Source organism: Martes martes (genome assembly GCF_963455335.1).
Source record: "Martes martes genome assembly, chromosome: 9".
In the NCBI taxonomy this organism is placed as follows: domain Eukaryota; kingdom Metazoa; phylum Chordata; class Mammalia; order Carnivora; family Mustelidae; genus Martes; species Martes martes.
This window is the reverse complement of record NC_137896.1, coordinates 55369756-55384291: the sequence shown is the minus strand read 5'-3', so window position 1 is coordinate 55384291 and position 14536 is coordinate 55369756. Positions and strand designations below refer to the sequence as shown.

At 38.3% G+C, this 14536-nt stretch overlaps 1 protein-coding gene across 1 annotated transcript in view; it reads left to right on the top strand.

The window, feature by feature from the left end:
- MRPS9 (mitochondrial ribosomal protein S9) overlaps positions 1-14536 on the top strand; it is a 63672-nt gene that overhangs the window by 16506 nt on the left and 32630 nt on the right. The window contains exon 3 of the mRNA XM_080813109.1: positions 14430-14492. Coding sequence (XP_080669235.1) covers positions 14430-14492 — 63 coding nt within the window. The remainder of the gene's footprint in view (positions 1-14429; positions 14493-14536) is intronic.

Below are 14536 nucleotides of genomic sequence, written 5' to 3'. Positions count from 1 at the left end.
AGTGGGCTCTCTTTGGCATCTAAGTAGGTGTAAAAGCAAAAGAGGACAGTGACAGCCAACTGTTACCAAAGCGTTAAAATTATATACCCATTGTGGTTCCTGGTTTTGTGTGTTTTCAAAACTCTTATCTTTGTTTGAGATTTGGCTGTTTGTATAACCTGAAAAAGAGTATATAGCTAATGAGTCTTATCTAGTGTTCTCATACTGACAGAATGCTTAGTTATTTCCAAAGACAAAACCAAATAATTTGATATCTAAAACCAGGAAAATATTTTAAGCTTCCAGATAATTTTTGGAAGAACATCATGATTGCTTTTCTATATTTAGAGCTTGTAATGTTTTCTGTAATGTGTTTGGCTTTTAATATAGAATTTAAAACCAGGTACAGTAATTTTTCTCTTACTTTATGTGATCAGAAAATTAGATATTCCACACAAGTGAAGTTTCCAGATAAGGGAAACCTATTTTTAATTGTTACTTGTAATGAAAAATATCACCACTTATTGAAAACCTCCTATATACATTCAAGATGCTATCTCGGAGCCTGATTTACATGACCACATTCAGTCTTTAGAAAAACATTATGGGGTTGGTATTTATTGTTATAAATAGGAAACCAGAGCTATACAAGGTCTTCCTATATGCAAAGTCTGTTTTTCCACACTTTCAAAGATTAATTTTTTGGGTAATGTTTTCTAAAATAGGGTTCTCCCCAACCTTGTTAGTAGAGTACAGTGAGTATAATTTAACCTTACAGTGCCTCAGGATTTTCCTTTTAGTGTGGTTGTTAAGCTGATACCCTGGCTGGGGCTTGCAGTTTCTGTTTGTCCCTGTACTGACTGATTCCTGACATATCCTTTCCTGTCAGGATGTCTGTGCGTGTGTCTGCCTCTGGCAGCTCTCGACTTCCAGGCTTCTAGCATAAGTAAACTTGTTCGGCCCTGTGAATTAAAACTTAAGGGCCCTCGGACTTGGCATGAGGACCTGTGTGCCCTTCCTACTAAGTAAAATCATGAATTTATGTCATCTATTTTAGCTCTTCATAGGCTTTTTTTTTTGGTGGATTTCTAGGTTTGGAACTTTATTCCAGAAGGTTGAAATTGAATAGAAATCTGGCTCCTGGCTTTACTGAGTTCAGCATATAGAACATGTGAAAATTACACCGGGCTAATCTTACATGTTAGTGTTCTTTCAGTTACAAAGGCTTTTAAAAAGAGTACAGATGTGAGTTGGTAAAATAGAAAGGATATGACATAAAATTTTGTGAATAAAAATAATTGTCATTTTTAATATTTACTTAAAAGTTAACGTTATTTAGAAGCTTATTATTAAAGCTCCAGCGTTGTGTATCTGCTAGAATTGTTTCTGCAGAATTACTTTTTTGTATTTAATGCTCAGTCTTGGTATTGCATTTATATGAAAAGTTATTTTTCGTTTGTGAAACAACGAATTAACTGGAAAGAAATTAATCATGGGCAAGTACAGATTTTCCCCATTTCAAGATAATTTCATCTTTGCCTAATATTTTAAGTTCTTTTGAAAAGAAACTACCTATTGCAGTTTCCCACTGAAACTACCTATTGCATCCCACTGATGCCCCTGACTACCGTGGGAGATATGGCTGGAGGAAAGCGGGTACCACCTTATTGCCCGTGAGTAGTGTATACGGTGACACACGTATACAGGTGTTCATGTGTATAATATACTTCCATTGATGCAAGTGCTGACATGCATGCCGTTTTGAAAATGTATCTTAATGCCGTGGTTCTCAACTCCCATTCCTCAGCCTTTCACAGGTTGCTGCCAAGTGTTGATCAGTGTGTAAAAAATATTTTTGACTCTCACCCTATAGTTACCACAAGGAGAACTGAAACATCAGATTGAACATTGCACTGGAGTGGATTCTGTAACTCAGCTCAAAGTGGTTACAGTCTGGCTGAGGGAAAACTCTGCATGTTTGGAGACTGTAAAGAAATCAGCCCCAGAGCCTGTAACAGAGGCGGGGCTGCAGCGATTTCCCTCAGTGACCCATAGGGAAAGCCTTGTCCGGTGACCCTGTAACATGTTATAAAGCTGGAGCAGACACTGGGTGACAGCAATTTTGAAATCGTGCTGTCAGCATAGAAGAAAGTTGAGAACCACTGCTGTTTGCATTTTCCTTTTTGAATGAAGTGATAGCAGTTACCAATTTTAAGTTGGGGACATCTCAGTTGTATTAAGTATTATGGATACAAAATTGCACTTGCATTTACTAATGTCTTTATTTGGGAATTAAAGTTGAGTTCTCCATAACTATAGAATTTCAGGAAAAAAGCCAGCAAATTGATATATAACACTGCTGAAGTCTACCAATTACTTTTTAATTGGTATTATAGACCTCATTCTGAAACCAGAATGTTTTATTCTCCTAAGTGTGAATATGCTGTATGAAGTTTCTCTAATTGATTTGCTGTGCCCATTCCATTTGATGTATCATTTTTCACAATATTTCATAATTTGTGCTCACTTCTAATGAACAGAGTCGTTAGGACAGGCATGTCTAAGTGCAACTGACAGCTAACATTAGGTGCCAGATGCAGTTTATAAAGCTATGTAGAACTGTAGAGAACAGTTTAAATAAATTAGCACCTGTACATTAGTCTCACTTGCTGGTAATTTATAAGCGAATCAGTAGAGATGACATTTAGGTAAGTCATTGATCAAGTTAACAGCTGCAGACCCACTGCCCAGCTGGGATACCTAATTAATAGAGATTGCATTCCTGACCCAGTGCTCCTCCTGGGTTGAGCCTGCAATCCTTTTATACTTTGATTTAAGCCTAAGAATGTAGTTAAATACTTTGCCTTCATTTTAGGGAACCCATGAATTCCCGGTATTCTAGTTAAAAATCTGAAAATGTAGGAAACATATTCACAAAGGAGAATTGCCTTAGTCCATGATTTATTTGGATTAATTTTTTTTTAATTTATATTCTTTATTTTTGTCAGCATTTTTTTGTTTTAGATCCAGGTAAGCAGTACTATGGTCTAATAAATTTTTTAAGGTTCCTATACTTACCGTTAAATGTATACTCCACTTTTTTATTTCCAAAAGAAGCATGGCTTTTTTTTGTTTTGTTTTGTTATTATGACAACCAACCGTTGAACCCTACTTCAAATATGAAATGACTTTTTCAAGTGTGACATATGTTTAAAACACCTAAGAACTTTGCCACGTTGAATTCCATACAAATTTCAGAACTTAATATAGGAAATACTAAGTTAGAACTTATAGGAAAATGCTCTTTTTTTTTCTCTCTCTCTCCCTCTGGCTCAGAGTTTCTTCTGAGTGAACTTCAGACCAAAAGAGTAAGTCATCAGCAGCTTCAAAATCAGAGTAAGGCAATGATTTGGTGTTTGCATACCAGTGTTAAAGTACAGTCTACATCTGGAATCTGGTTCCTAGACTGAGAAAAGGTTCTTTTGAAACACAAATGCTAACCTAAAACAAGTAACGACATTAGGTTAGTAATACTGTTTTCAAGCTTCCTGAAGAGTTGAGTCCCAACTGATAGACAGTTGGCCCTTGAACAACACAGGGGTTAGGGGTGCTGACCCCATGTATAGTCAAAATCCACATACAACTTTTGACTCCCAATGCTTAACTACTTACTAATAGGCTACTGTTACCTGGAAGCCTTACCGATAACATAAGCAGTTGATAACACGTATTTTGCATGTGAGGTCTATTATATACTATATAATCACAATAAAGCAAGCTAGAGAAAAAAAATGGTACTAAGAAAATCATAAGGAAAATACATTTACAGTACTGTGCTGTTTATCAAAAAAAATTAGCACATACATGGACCCTCAGAAGTTCAAACTGTGTTGTTCATGGGTCAAATGCATTGATTTTTGTCTTTTTGTCTTTGTGGAAGAACTGGGTGCTTCTCAGTTTACATAACCGTGTTTTATGTAGATTATTTAGAAATGAAAAGGTGCTTATTTCAGATAATTAGGAAATTTGTTAGTTCTGTTGTTGAAAAACATGGTCTAAGTGGGCAAAACCACAATTCACATGTGAAATGCCCAGTTTCCTCTAATTTTAAGATACTTGAAGACCTAGGCCATGTCCTGCTGGTACGTCTCTAGCGCCTGCTAAGTGCCCAATGCACCAGGGAATCCGAGAACATTATAGTTGATAGATGGGTTAACATTAGCAGAGAGTCAAGTATTTCTCTCATCACCTTCCTCCTCTGATTTTCTGGTTGACTTAATTTCACCTTATCAAAATATTTAAATTCTGCACTTTTACCATCCTAATACAGGTATTTTTGAATAACATCAGGAAAATTGCTTAAAAATGACTGAAGTATTTTAACACTTTCATTGCCTTTCTTTCTTTTTTTTTTTCTGGTACTTCTGAACCTTTCCCGACTAAATCTTTACCTTAATTAAAAATTGTATGGGAAAAGCCCTTATGCCGCTAACCATTTTTGTTACTTACTTTTTATTATAATTCTCTTTGAAATACCATCCACAGCTTTATGTTGAACTGGGAATAGTATTTTCCTATTGCGTATTTTGGAAAGCCCCAAAGACTCAAGAGATCAGCCCATGGAAGACTTTGTCTTTCATGAAATGTTTTTCCAGTTTGGGCCAGAGGCTGTCAGTTGTAAGGAGTGAGGATGTTGTCTACCACCTACAAGGAAAGCTTGAGGAAGTCTTTTGAGCCTGTGGCTTTTAATCGAAAGCAACTGAAGAAGCCAAAGGGGCAAATTTAGTGGGAATATGGAGGGAGGTGGAGAGTTAAATGCCATCTTTGGAAGGACTTGCACAAATGCCTTTCTGCTAGAGTAAAGTGTGAAGTCACTAGGCCCTAACAGACTGCTTTATGGGTGTGGGATGTGCCTGCCACTGAGCTAACTTCTCCTCGCTTGACCTTGAGTTAAAACCGAGCAATCCTGGTCAGGAAAGGCGTAATCTTATCATTGGGGCTCCTAGGGTAAGAAGATGGTGTGAAAGGCAGGAATCAGTAAGGCTGTTGTGCTGCCTGGTGGGTCTTGCTCCCACTGCAGGGGCCAGTGCCCTCATAGCTAATTCAGAGCTTCTAGTAGTTAACAGGAGATGCCAGGGACTTCAGTGAGGCCATGCCGGTGAGGTTGGTTCTGGAACAGCAGACTGTAGCACACATGTTCTCATACTTGTCAAATGTGCAGAATGTCCAGGAGCCGTGTCACTACTAGCACCAGGCTTTGGAGAGAAAGTTGACACGTGCTTTCTTCCCCTCACCATTCCTGCCTCTAAGATGGTGGTGGGGACAGTTACTGTGGACCTGGACTGAAGGCCCTGCAGAGTCTGCGTTAGTCTGGTTGGTTTTTTTGTTGTTTGTTTTTTTTGGTTTTTTGTTTTGTTTTTTTGTTTTTGCTTTTGTTTCTAGGAGAAGGAGGTGCACAACAAGTGGGAATTTTCAGTATTGGTCACAACTGGATATTTATATCTTTTTCTTTTTTCTTTTTTTTTTTTTTTTTTTTTACCTTTTTAAATTTTTATTTTAATAAACTCTTTTTCTTTCCCGTAGCAAGTTAAGATTAATGTGGAAGGTGGGAGGAGGACAGTGGGAGCTGTCCTGAATCAATAAACACTGCAAGAAGACTCACCGGGTATCTGGAGTCTTTTGTGATGTTACTTTCATTTTGCCCCATATGAGTACTTGTGTGTATACTATACCTATATTTTCCTGCAACTTCCTGTATGTAAATGTTTCTACTTCCTACCCCCAGCTCTGCAATCCAGGCTGAAATGAGGTATAGAATCCGAGTGCTCTTGCCTTAGACACAGGAAGTTGAAGTCATTCTGGTTAGTAGAATAGAGCCTCAATGGTTCCAAGAGAGAGGTCAGGAAATTCAGCTTTCCACGTGGTTTCCATAATACTGAGTTCTCCATTCGAACCCCCAGGGAATCAAATCACAAATCTGAAGTATTAAAATGCTCTCACTTCATAAAGAGAAGAAGAAGGATGGCTATCATGACCAGATTCATCCTAGAAATCTTCTATTCAAAGATAATTGGGTTAATATTCTCTGTTATGAATGTGGGTATTTGTTGGGTAGGTCAGTAAAATTAAATCACAGATTTTATAACTTTGTAACAGTTTAACAGTTTGAAAACCTTGCTGAGATACACAGTAGTAACATCAGTGCAGGGCTTTCCATGCTGCATGAGAGCTTTGGTTAAAATAGTCTAGAGCTGTGTGGTTACCACTAGCTGTGTGGGATTGTTTGAAGTTAGTTAATACTAACTAACATTAACATTTAGTTACTTAGTCTAATTCTTTAATTGCATTCGCCATATGTTAAATGCACAATAACCACATGGGCTACATATCATATCAGCCTGCACAGATTATAGGATATTTGCTTTGTTGGAGAAAGTTCTTCCGGACTGTGTTAACCAGAGGATTGCTCCGTGATCTCCCCACAAATAAGGATTTGTATTTTTTTTGCCTTGTGTTATTTGAAGGAAAGGGAATACTTTGGAAGTATAAGTAATATTCTGCAATTTCATTTTTATATTGTTTTTCAATGACATGATTCCAAATACCTGAAGAATTGGTTTTGAACACAGTTCAAAAATACACTGTAAGGATAAATAGAAATTTAGAAATGTAGGAAATGGTTGCTTTTATCTGACTGAAACAGGTTTACTAAAACAATTTCAGTTGTTCGGTTATTCAATTATAGACGAGCAAAAGCTTCATGACTTATATGTGTGTATATATGTATATATGTCCATGTACACACACATACATATATGTATTTGTGTATGCATATTACACAGGAGTAGGAACCAGAATTGAAAAACTGAAATAGTCTAGGCCAATAGTGATAGCCATAAACATTAATTTGTATGCTTTTTCTTAATAAAAATTTCAGTCATACAGAAAAGAAGAAATACTTGTATAATGCATACCATGTGACCATCACCTAGTTTAAATAACATTTTGCCATATTTGCTCCCCCTGTATATTTTGTGGCTAAACTGTTTTTTTTTTCTTTCTTCCTTTCTTCCTTCCTTCCTTTCTTCTTTTTTTTGTTTCTTTGTTTCTTTTCTTCTTTCCTTCTTTCTTTCTTTCTTTCTTTCTTTCTTAGAACATGGGGAGGGTATGGTGGTAGGACCAGAGGGAGAGGGAGAAGCAGACTCCCCACTCAGCAGGAAGCCTGACTTGGGGCTTGATCCTAGGACCCAGAGATCATGACCTGAGTCTAACCGACTGAGCCACCCAGGTGCCGCTAAACTGTTTTCTTTTAAAGTCAGTTACAAACGTTATGATACTTTACCTCTACATACTTGAGTATACATCTCCAAAAAGTTAGGATATTTTCCTATATAACCACAATACCATTATCACATTTAACAAAATTAATTTTAATATAGCCTGAGCATGGGACTCAGTATGGCTGAGTATATGACTGAGTATGGGATCATTTGTATATTAATCTGTATTTAAATTTCCCCAATTGTCTATAAAGTGTTACATAGTCTAGTTGATTCACTCAAGGACTGTGCAGTCAGTTTGCTTCTTTATTTACCCTTTGAGTACTGTTTTTCCCTGCTACCTGTTGTTTTGCTTTCTGTGGTTTCTATTACCCATCCAGAAGCAGATGATCCACCTTCTGTCATATCAGAAGATCACTAGTAGTCTAACGTTACATCACAGTGCCTCCATCATTTGCTTCACATTATCTCATCACATAGGCATTTTAGCAGTACAATAAAGTATTTTGAGAAAAAGACCACATTCACGTAACTTTATTACAGTATATTGTTATTTAATTTTTAACCTCTTACTGTATCTAATTTATAAATTAACCTTTATCATAGGCATGTATGTATAGGGAAAAGCATAGTATATATAGGGATCAGTACTGTCTGCAGCTTTAGGCAGCTGCTGAGGGTCTTGGAATGTATCATCCGCAGATAAGGGGGACTATGATACCTGCCGATGTTCTCCCTCTGGGGTGGGCAATCGGTGACTAAGAAACGAAGGTCCTTTGCCTTCGAGAGCACCCTCTACATGTGACCAAGGTAAAATCCAAGGAATTGGTAACAGGGCCTGGGAGAAAGAACTTTGAGGAGGCAAAAGTAAGTTATTTGAGGAGCAGCCATGAATGTGCTTTTAGGATACTTCAGTGGAGTAATCCTAAAGACAGCTGACAGTTGGGAGTGGTTTGAAAACTAGAGAAATAGATTTAGCCTCTCTGCATGAATTTGCTTGACAGGAGGAGAATCAGAGATGGAATTCTGAGAGAACTAGCATTTAAGCGAGGAGCAGAGCTGTGTTTACAAGAGACCATGGAAGAACTTGGAGAGAGGTAGGAGAACATGGCTGTGAGCAGAAAACAGCAACCTTCTGTGGTAGAGACCTGGCTGTAGTTCGTGAGGTTCCAGAGGAAGGCTTGGTGAGCCCAAGCAATCGCAGGATCAGAATTTGGGCTGAAGAGTAAGGTCGTTGAAAAAGTGGGTGTGTGCTTCTAAGGATAGAAATGGGAATTGAGGGGGGTTTATTGGCCTGGGTGACACTGGGAATCTTGTGTAGGTGGCTCACACCCAGGGCAGGAATTGGTATGTAAATGAAAGGAGGCGAGCATCAGCCTTTGTGATTGCTATAAGAAGTGTGGAAGTTCAAGCCAGGAAGAAGGATGGGGAGAAAATAACAGACTGGCCAGTGATCTTCTCAAGTCTCTAGAGAGACTTGAGAGCTCTGTCCATTGTGACTGACGTCATAGGGAAGGAGACAAGTGTGGAGAGCACTCCCATAGGTATAAACAAAGAAGGGAAATGACAGAGCCCTTGGGGAGTCAGGGGAGGTCGCTCTGGAGGGCTGGCATTTGAGCTAGGTCTCAAAAGAGAAGCAGGAAAATGTTAAACGGAGAGATGGAACAGTGGTATTCCAGGCAGAGAAAACAGTATGTAAAAGACCTGACTTGGCAAGGAACAAGTGACTGCTAAGAAAAGTCAGGTGAAAAGTATTGCTGAAAAAAGCTCATGGCCACTTCCCTTGGTTCCCTCTGTGTAACCTAGAAATAGCTGCAGCACAGGTCCTGTAAAATATCCTTTTACTAAGCCACGTTATTCCGTGTGTACTGTGACAGTGACCCCCGTAATTGAGATTATGTGTGCATCTGTCTCTGCTGCTAGAATGTGATCAGGAACTATAGCTTCCTAAACTCACAGAGTCCCTGGAACTTAGGTACAATGAGTATTTGTTGAATAAAATTGCTCGAGGTAAAACTGATTCACAGTAAATGGTCAATTTATTTTCCTTTTAGCACAGTTAGGCTTTTCTCCTAATTTTACCGCTAACTAGGTGAATGTCCTTGATGCCAGTGGAGAAGTAAATCCATTTTCTGAGAAACCTAGGTTGGCTCCCTGACCTTGGCAGGGAAGACCACATTCAGATACTAAATTTCAGGAGGTCCAGGTTCTATCTTTGCCACTTCAAGTCTTAATACAAAATAATGTGAAAAGTGTTTCACATAGAACATTTTCATATAGCTAACATTTGTCTAGTGCCTGCGGGGTGCTGTGCTTTTGCAAATACCTTATTTCATCCCCACAACAACTAGATAAAGCCGATGTTCTCACAAGTTAGAATCACTGGGAATGGTGTTCCTGGAGAATATTTTATGGTTATAGGATGTAGTAAGGGTCTTATGTTACTTAGATATTCAGCACTCTCTGCTGTGAATTCTGAAGTGCAGCAAAAGTAAGGGTTTTACTGTGTTACAGCACATGGTGCTCTGCTCCAAACACTGCAGCTTCATGTACACACTCAAAATTCTCTTCTTCCTATAAATACTTTTTTTTAAACGGTATTCACCTACTTGAGTTTTTAACAACTGCTGCAGTCCCAGAAAGCCAACAAAATTATTTTTTCATAAAATCCAGGTAGTCCTTTGTTAGCCTCAGAATTTTTAAGAAATCTCTTCAGACTGCCCATAGGAGGTAAATGGAAGTGCTGGGTTAGGTGGTGGTCACACTGTCCCTTGTGCGCTGGACGAATGACGAAGTGTACACTCCTACTGTGCCTTTCCTGTTTTGTATCTTCTGTTTGGTTAAAAAGTAACCAGTTTATGACTAATATATCATAACTCCACTGGAATTAGAAAGCCTCTTCCTCATAATTTGGTGTAAAAGATGGAATACGGATTTGAGGGGATAACTCTTTTATGTTCTGTATCTTCATTCATTTTTCTGACATCCTTTGTTTTTTACTATTTTTACTGAACCTGTGATTTTGCTGTTTATCTAACATGGTGTCTTACTCTGTGGACCTTTTCCACAGTTCTTAGTACAAAACCCAATATAATTTGGTACAAATATAATATAGTTGGTACAATATAGCAGAGTACCTTGTACATGCCCTGTCAATAATTTGTAATAGAGTATATAATATAGCATAATATAGTTAATACAGTACAGTGTAGTTGGTTGTGTTATTATTATCACTTGCGGTGCCTCGGTGGCTTAGTTGGTTAAGCATCTGACTCTTGGTTTCAGCTCAGGTCATGATCTCAGGGTCATGCTTAGGCTCAGCGTCAAGTCTGCTGCTTCTCCCTCTGCTCCTGCCCACCCCCCTGCATTGCACATTCTTTCTAAAATAAATAAAATCAATATTATCATCTAATATAGTGAGGAATTATGAATTAGTAAATGTGTTTTTTCTTAGCTGAGGTTTTGTTTTGTTTTGTTTTTAAGGCAGTGCTACTTTTCCTGATCCTTCTAGGAAATTTCAGAATATTTCTACCAAAATCTTTACTTTTTTTAAGTCAATACAGAGATTGCCTATAAGACCTAGACACCCTTTGCAGTCAGTGCCTTATTTTCAAGTTCTACTGATTAACTTCCTCGTGACTCGTGTATATCTTAGTTTTCATGAGAAATCTGCTGCGGGATGAAATTCTTTACATTTTCATTGCTTTCTTGAACTCTTTCATTGGTCACCTAGGTTACTAGTAATTTTTATATTTGAAAATGATACCAGTGACAGCTTGAACCTGATTCAGAAGTTGTTTGGATTTTCACCCTTGTAATCCTGGCGTGCTTACCCCAGGCTGCAGAGTTGTACATCAGTCTTCCATGCTGTTATTCTCACCCAGGCCTTGAGTCAGTAGCCCCTTGGCTAAGATGTCTGACCAGCCTTGGGACTGCCATGGCTGATTGTGGGAACCAGGCCTGAAGGACCGCTGGGCTACTACAGGTGCTGTAGGCTCATGGTGGCCCTGCGGAGACAGGTTAGGTTTGGAAAGACCCGATGGACTTACTTTTTAATTTTTAACTTTTCTCATTTTTTTATTTTCAAATTTTTCAAATTTCCTGAAAACTTGAATATTCGGTGAATACAAAGACACTTGCACATACATACCTTTCACATAGATTTGACAGTTAACATTTTGCCACATTCCCTTTCTTTTTGTATATATAAAACTTATTTTGAGTGAGTTGAAAATGCAGTATCATAACACCTAATCCCTAAATGTATCTGCATTTACTTTAGCCCTACATACATATATCCTTCATACCATTTTTTCATGGTAACCACGTTTATATCTAGTACAATTAACAATAAATCTGTAACATTCTATAAACTATAGTCTATACTTAAATTTCCTCAGTTTTCCCTAAAATGTCTTTATAGCTAGCTAGTTTTGTAGAATCCAGACCACTTGTCTTAGACGGTTGTCTACATTCTGGCTTTCTGCTTGCTCCTGGTGATTAGATTTAAAATGTATAAAGGGTAATACTAGTGTGATATTGTATACTTCTTGTTCCTCACACCAGGAGGTACATAATGAGCTTGTCCCACTATTGATTGTACATCTGACCCCTTGGTTAATGTGGTGACCACCGACCTCTTTATTGTAAAAGTGATTTTTTTCCCTTCATAACTAAGTCATCTGTAGGGTGATTATTTGGGGTCCATTTGAATATTCTAGCCCCCAGTAACCTTTCAGCCAATGGCTTTATCATCCACTAGTGATCCTTGGCTGAAATTAAAGACTACTTTGGAGGTTATAAAACGGTGATTTTCTACTTCTTTCATTCCTTCTACTTTTATTAACTGGTATTGTTTCATAAAGAGGCCTTCCTTTTCTCCTTGCTTCCTACTTCAGAACCCTAGAGAGAGAGAGAGAGAGAGTGAGTGTGTGTGTGTGTGTGTGTGTGTAGAGGCACATTCTTCAACATGCATGTATTGAGTATGTTACCAGGCATTGCCATTGTTTTTTTTTTTGATGTTCACATTGTCACAAGTGTGGCCAGTGGGAGCTTCTTGAAGCTGGTTTCTCTATCCTTTCGAGCACTTCCTTGTTTTCTGGCACAGGAAGGTGTCTCAGGCTTATTTTGTACTTTCCCTGCCTTAGGCCTGGGATTAATCCTTTCCCTAAGATGGTCTGTTCCTTATACTAGGAAACTGTATTTAGAAACCAAGATTTGGATGCTAGAGGCCAACTCCTTGATTCTAGAGTTTCATTACATCTATGCTATTTGAGGGGACAGAACTAAAAAGTAATCTCTTTTAAATATTATAGGAATAATCCAGGAAATAATATTTTTTAAAGATCACAAGTATGTTTTGGTTTGTCTAATTCAAACTTAACATTACATTTCTTTTATGTTTGTACCTTCTCTCCTAAGTAACATCTTGGTCACCATAAAATTGATACCTTTATTTACTTTATGCTATAATAGACACGAAATGTTTCAGAATTTTAATATTAATATTACTAACAGTAAGCCTTCCGAGTAAAGTTGAAGAATTCTTTGCTGTTGTGGTGTTTTGTTGTTGTTGTTGTTTTGTCATTAGAAATTAGGTTTGTATAGGGCACCTGGGTGGTTCAGTTGTTAAGCCTCTGCTTTCAGCTCAGCTCATGATCAGGGTCCTGGGATCCAGCCTCACATCGGGCTCCCTACCCAGTGGGGAGCCTGCCGCTCCCTCTCCCACTCCCCCTGCTTGTGTTCCCTCTCTCGCTGTCTCTCTCTCTGTCAAATAAATAAAATCTTAAAAAAAGAAAGAAATGAGGTTTGTTTATTTTGTTTATATTAAGTTTTAGAGTTTCTTTTGAAAATTTTGGTCTTTAATATATACAGCATATTCGTGCTTTGAAGTTCAGCTGAATAAAGGCATTCCCAGGAAAGCCTTACTCATCCCCATAGCCCTTACCCTGCTGCCACCTACCCCTTAATAAATGATCATTTTTATTCGTTTACACTGTACCGTTCCTTGTGGAAAGAAACCTATGTATATTTTCCCCTATTCCTATATGTATTTTCTTATTTCTTTTTCTTACACCAAAGGTCACACTCTAAGCACATTTCCCTTGTGTCTTGCTTTTATCAATCTTTTTTTATGGCTAGAGTGCTTGGTGGCATGGACATGCCATCATTTATGCAGCCAACCTTGGGGGAGGGGGTTCTAATATTTTGTGGTTATAAATCAGCGAATAACCTGTGATGGTGTTGGTTTTGCCTGTGGAGGTGTAGCTTATATAGAGGAATTCGCCATGTTTTCTCCTCATACTTGTTTGATTTTCTGTGTTCAGCCATCTGACCCATCTGCGGCTTATCCTTGTATATGGTATCGGGTTTGCGTCCACTTTTATCTTTTTCCAAATGGCAATCAGTTGTCTCAAGATCACTTATTAAAAAGTCCACCTTTTCTCCCTCAGAGAAGGAAAGGCAGACTAGTCCCTGGCTTTAAAAAAGAAAAAAAAATGTTCACAAAATTAGCACTCTGCTGTGTGATCGAAGGGTTTCTTAAGTGTCCGTTTTATTGCCAGAAGGCCAAATGGGAGAATGAAGCTTGACTCAGAGACACAGATGGGCTCCCTAAGATAACTGAATTGATAAGCCCCAGGTTAGTCCGAAGTGGGGCTCCTGAGCACATTACCACAGAGGTTGTAGAGGGGCACCTCTTGTTTGCTTTTGAAAGAGGGATTTGGGGACGCCTGGGTGGCTCAGTCGGTTAAGCCATTGCCTTGGGCTCGAGTCATGATCCCAAGGTCCTGGGATTGAGCCCCGCATAGGGCTCCTTGCTTGGCGGGGAGCCTGCTTCTCTCTCTGCCTCTGCCTGCTTGTGCACTTGTGCTCGCTCACTCACTCGCTCTCTCTGACAAGTAAATAAATAAAAATCTTGAAAAAATAATAATAAAATAAAAGAGGGATTTGTGGGAGCACGTGCATGTTTGAAACTGACACTTGAAAATTGTTAATAACCAGTTTAATAGTGACAAATAATTTTTCTCTGGGGGATGTGATTGTGGTCATTTTTTCCTCCTGTTTAAAAGATTATGAGATCTCTGGCATCTAAGCACTCAGGAAGTATTAGTCATAACATTAACTTGTGTTTTATAACAGTTGTTAATTAACCTTTGTGTATATTTTCAGAGAGCTATTGCTTATCTTTTTCCGAGTGGTTTGTTTGAGAAGCAAGCCAGGCCAATAATGAAGGTAATTCTCTTCATTAATACTTTTAAAATTTCACGTGGGTTTAT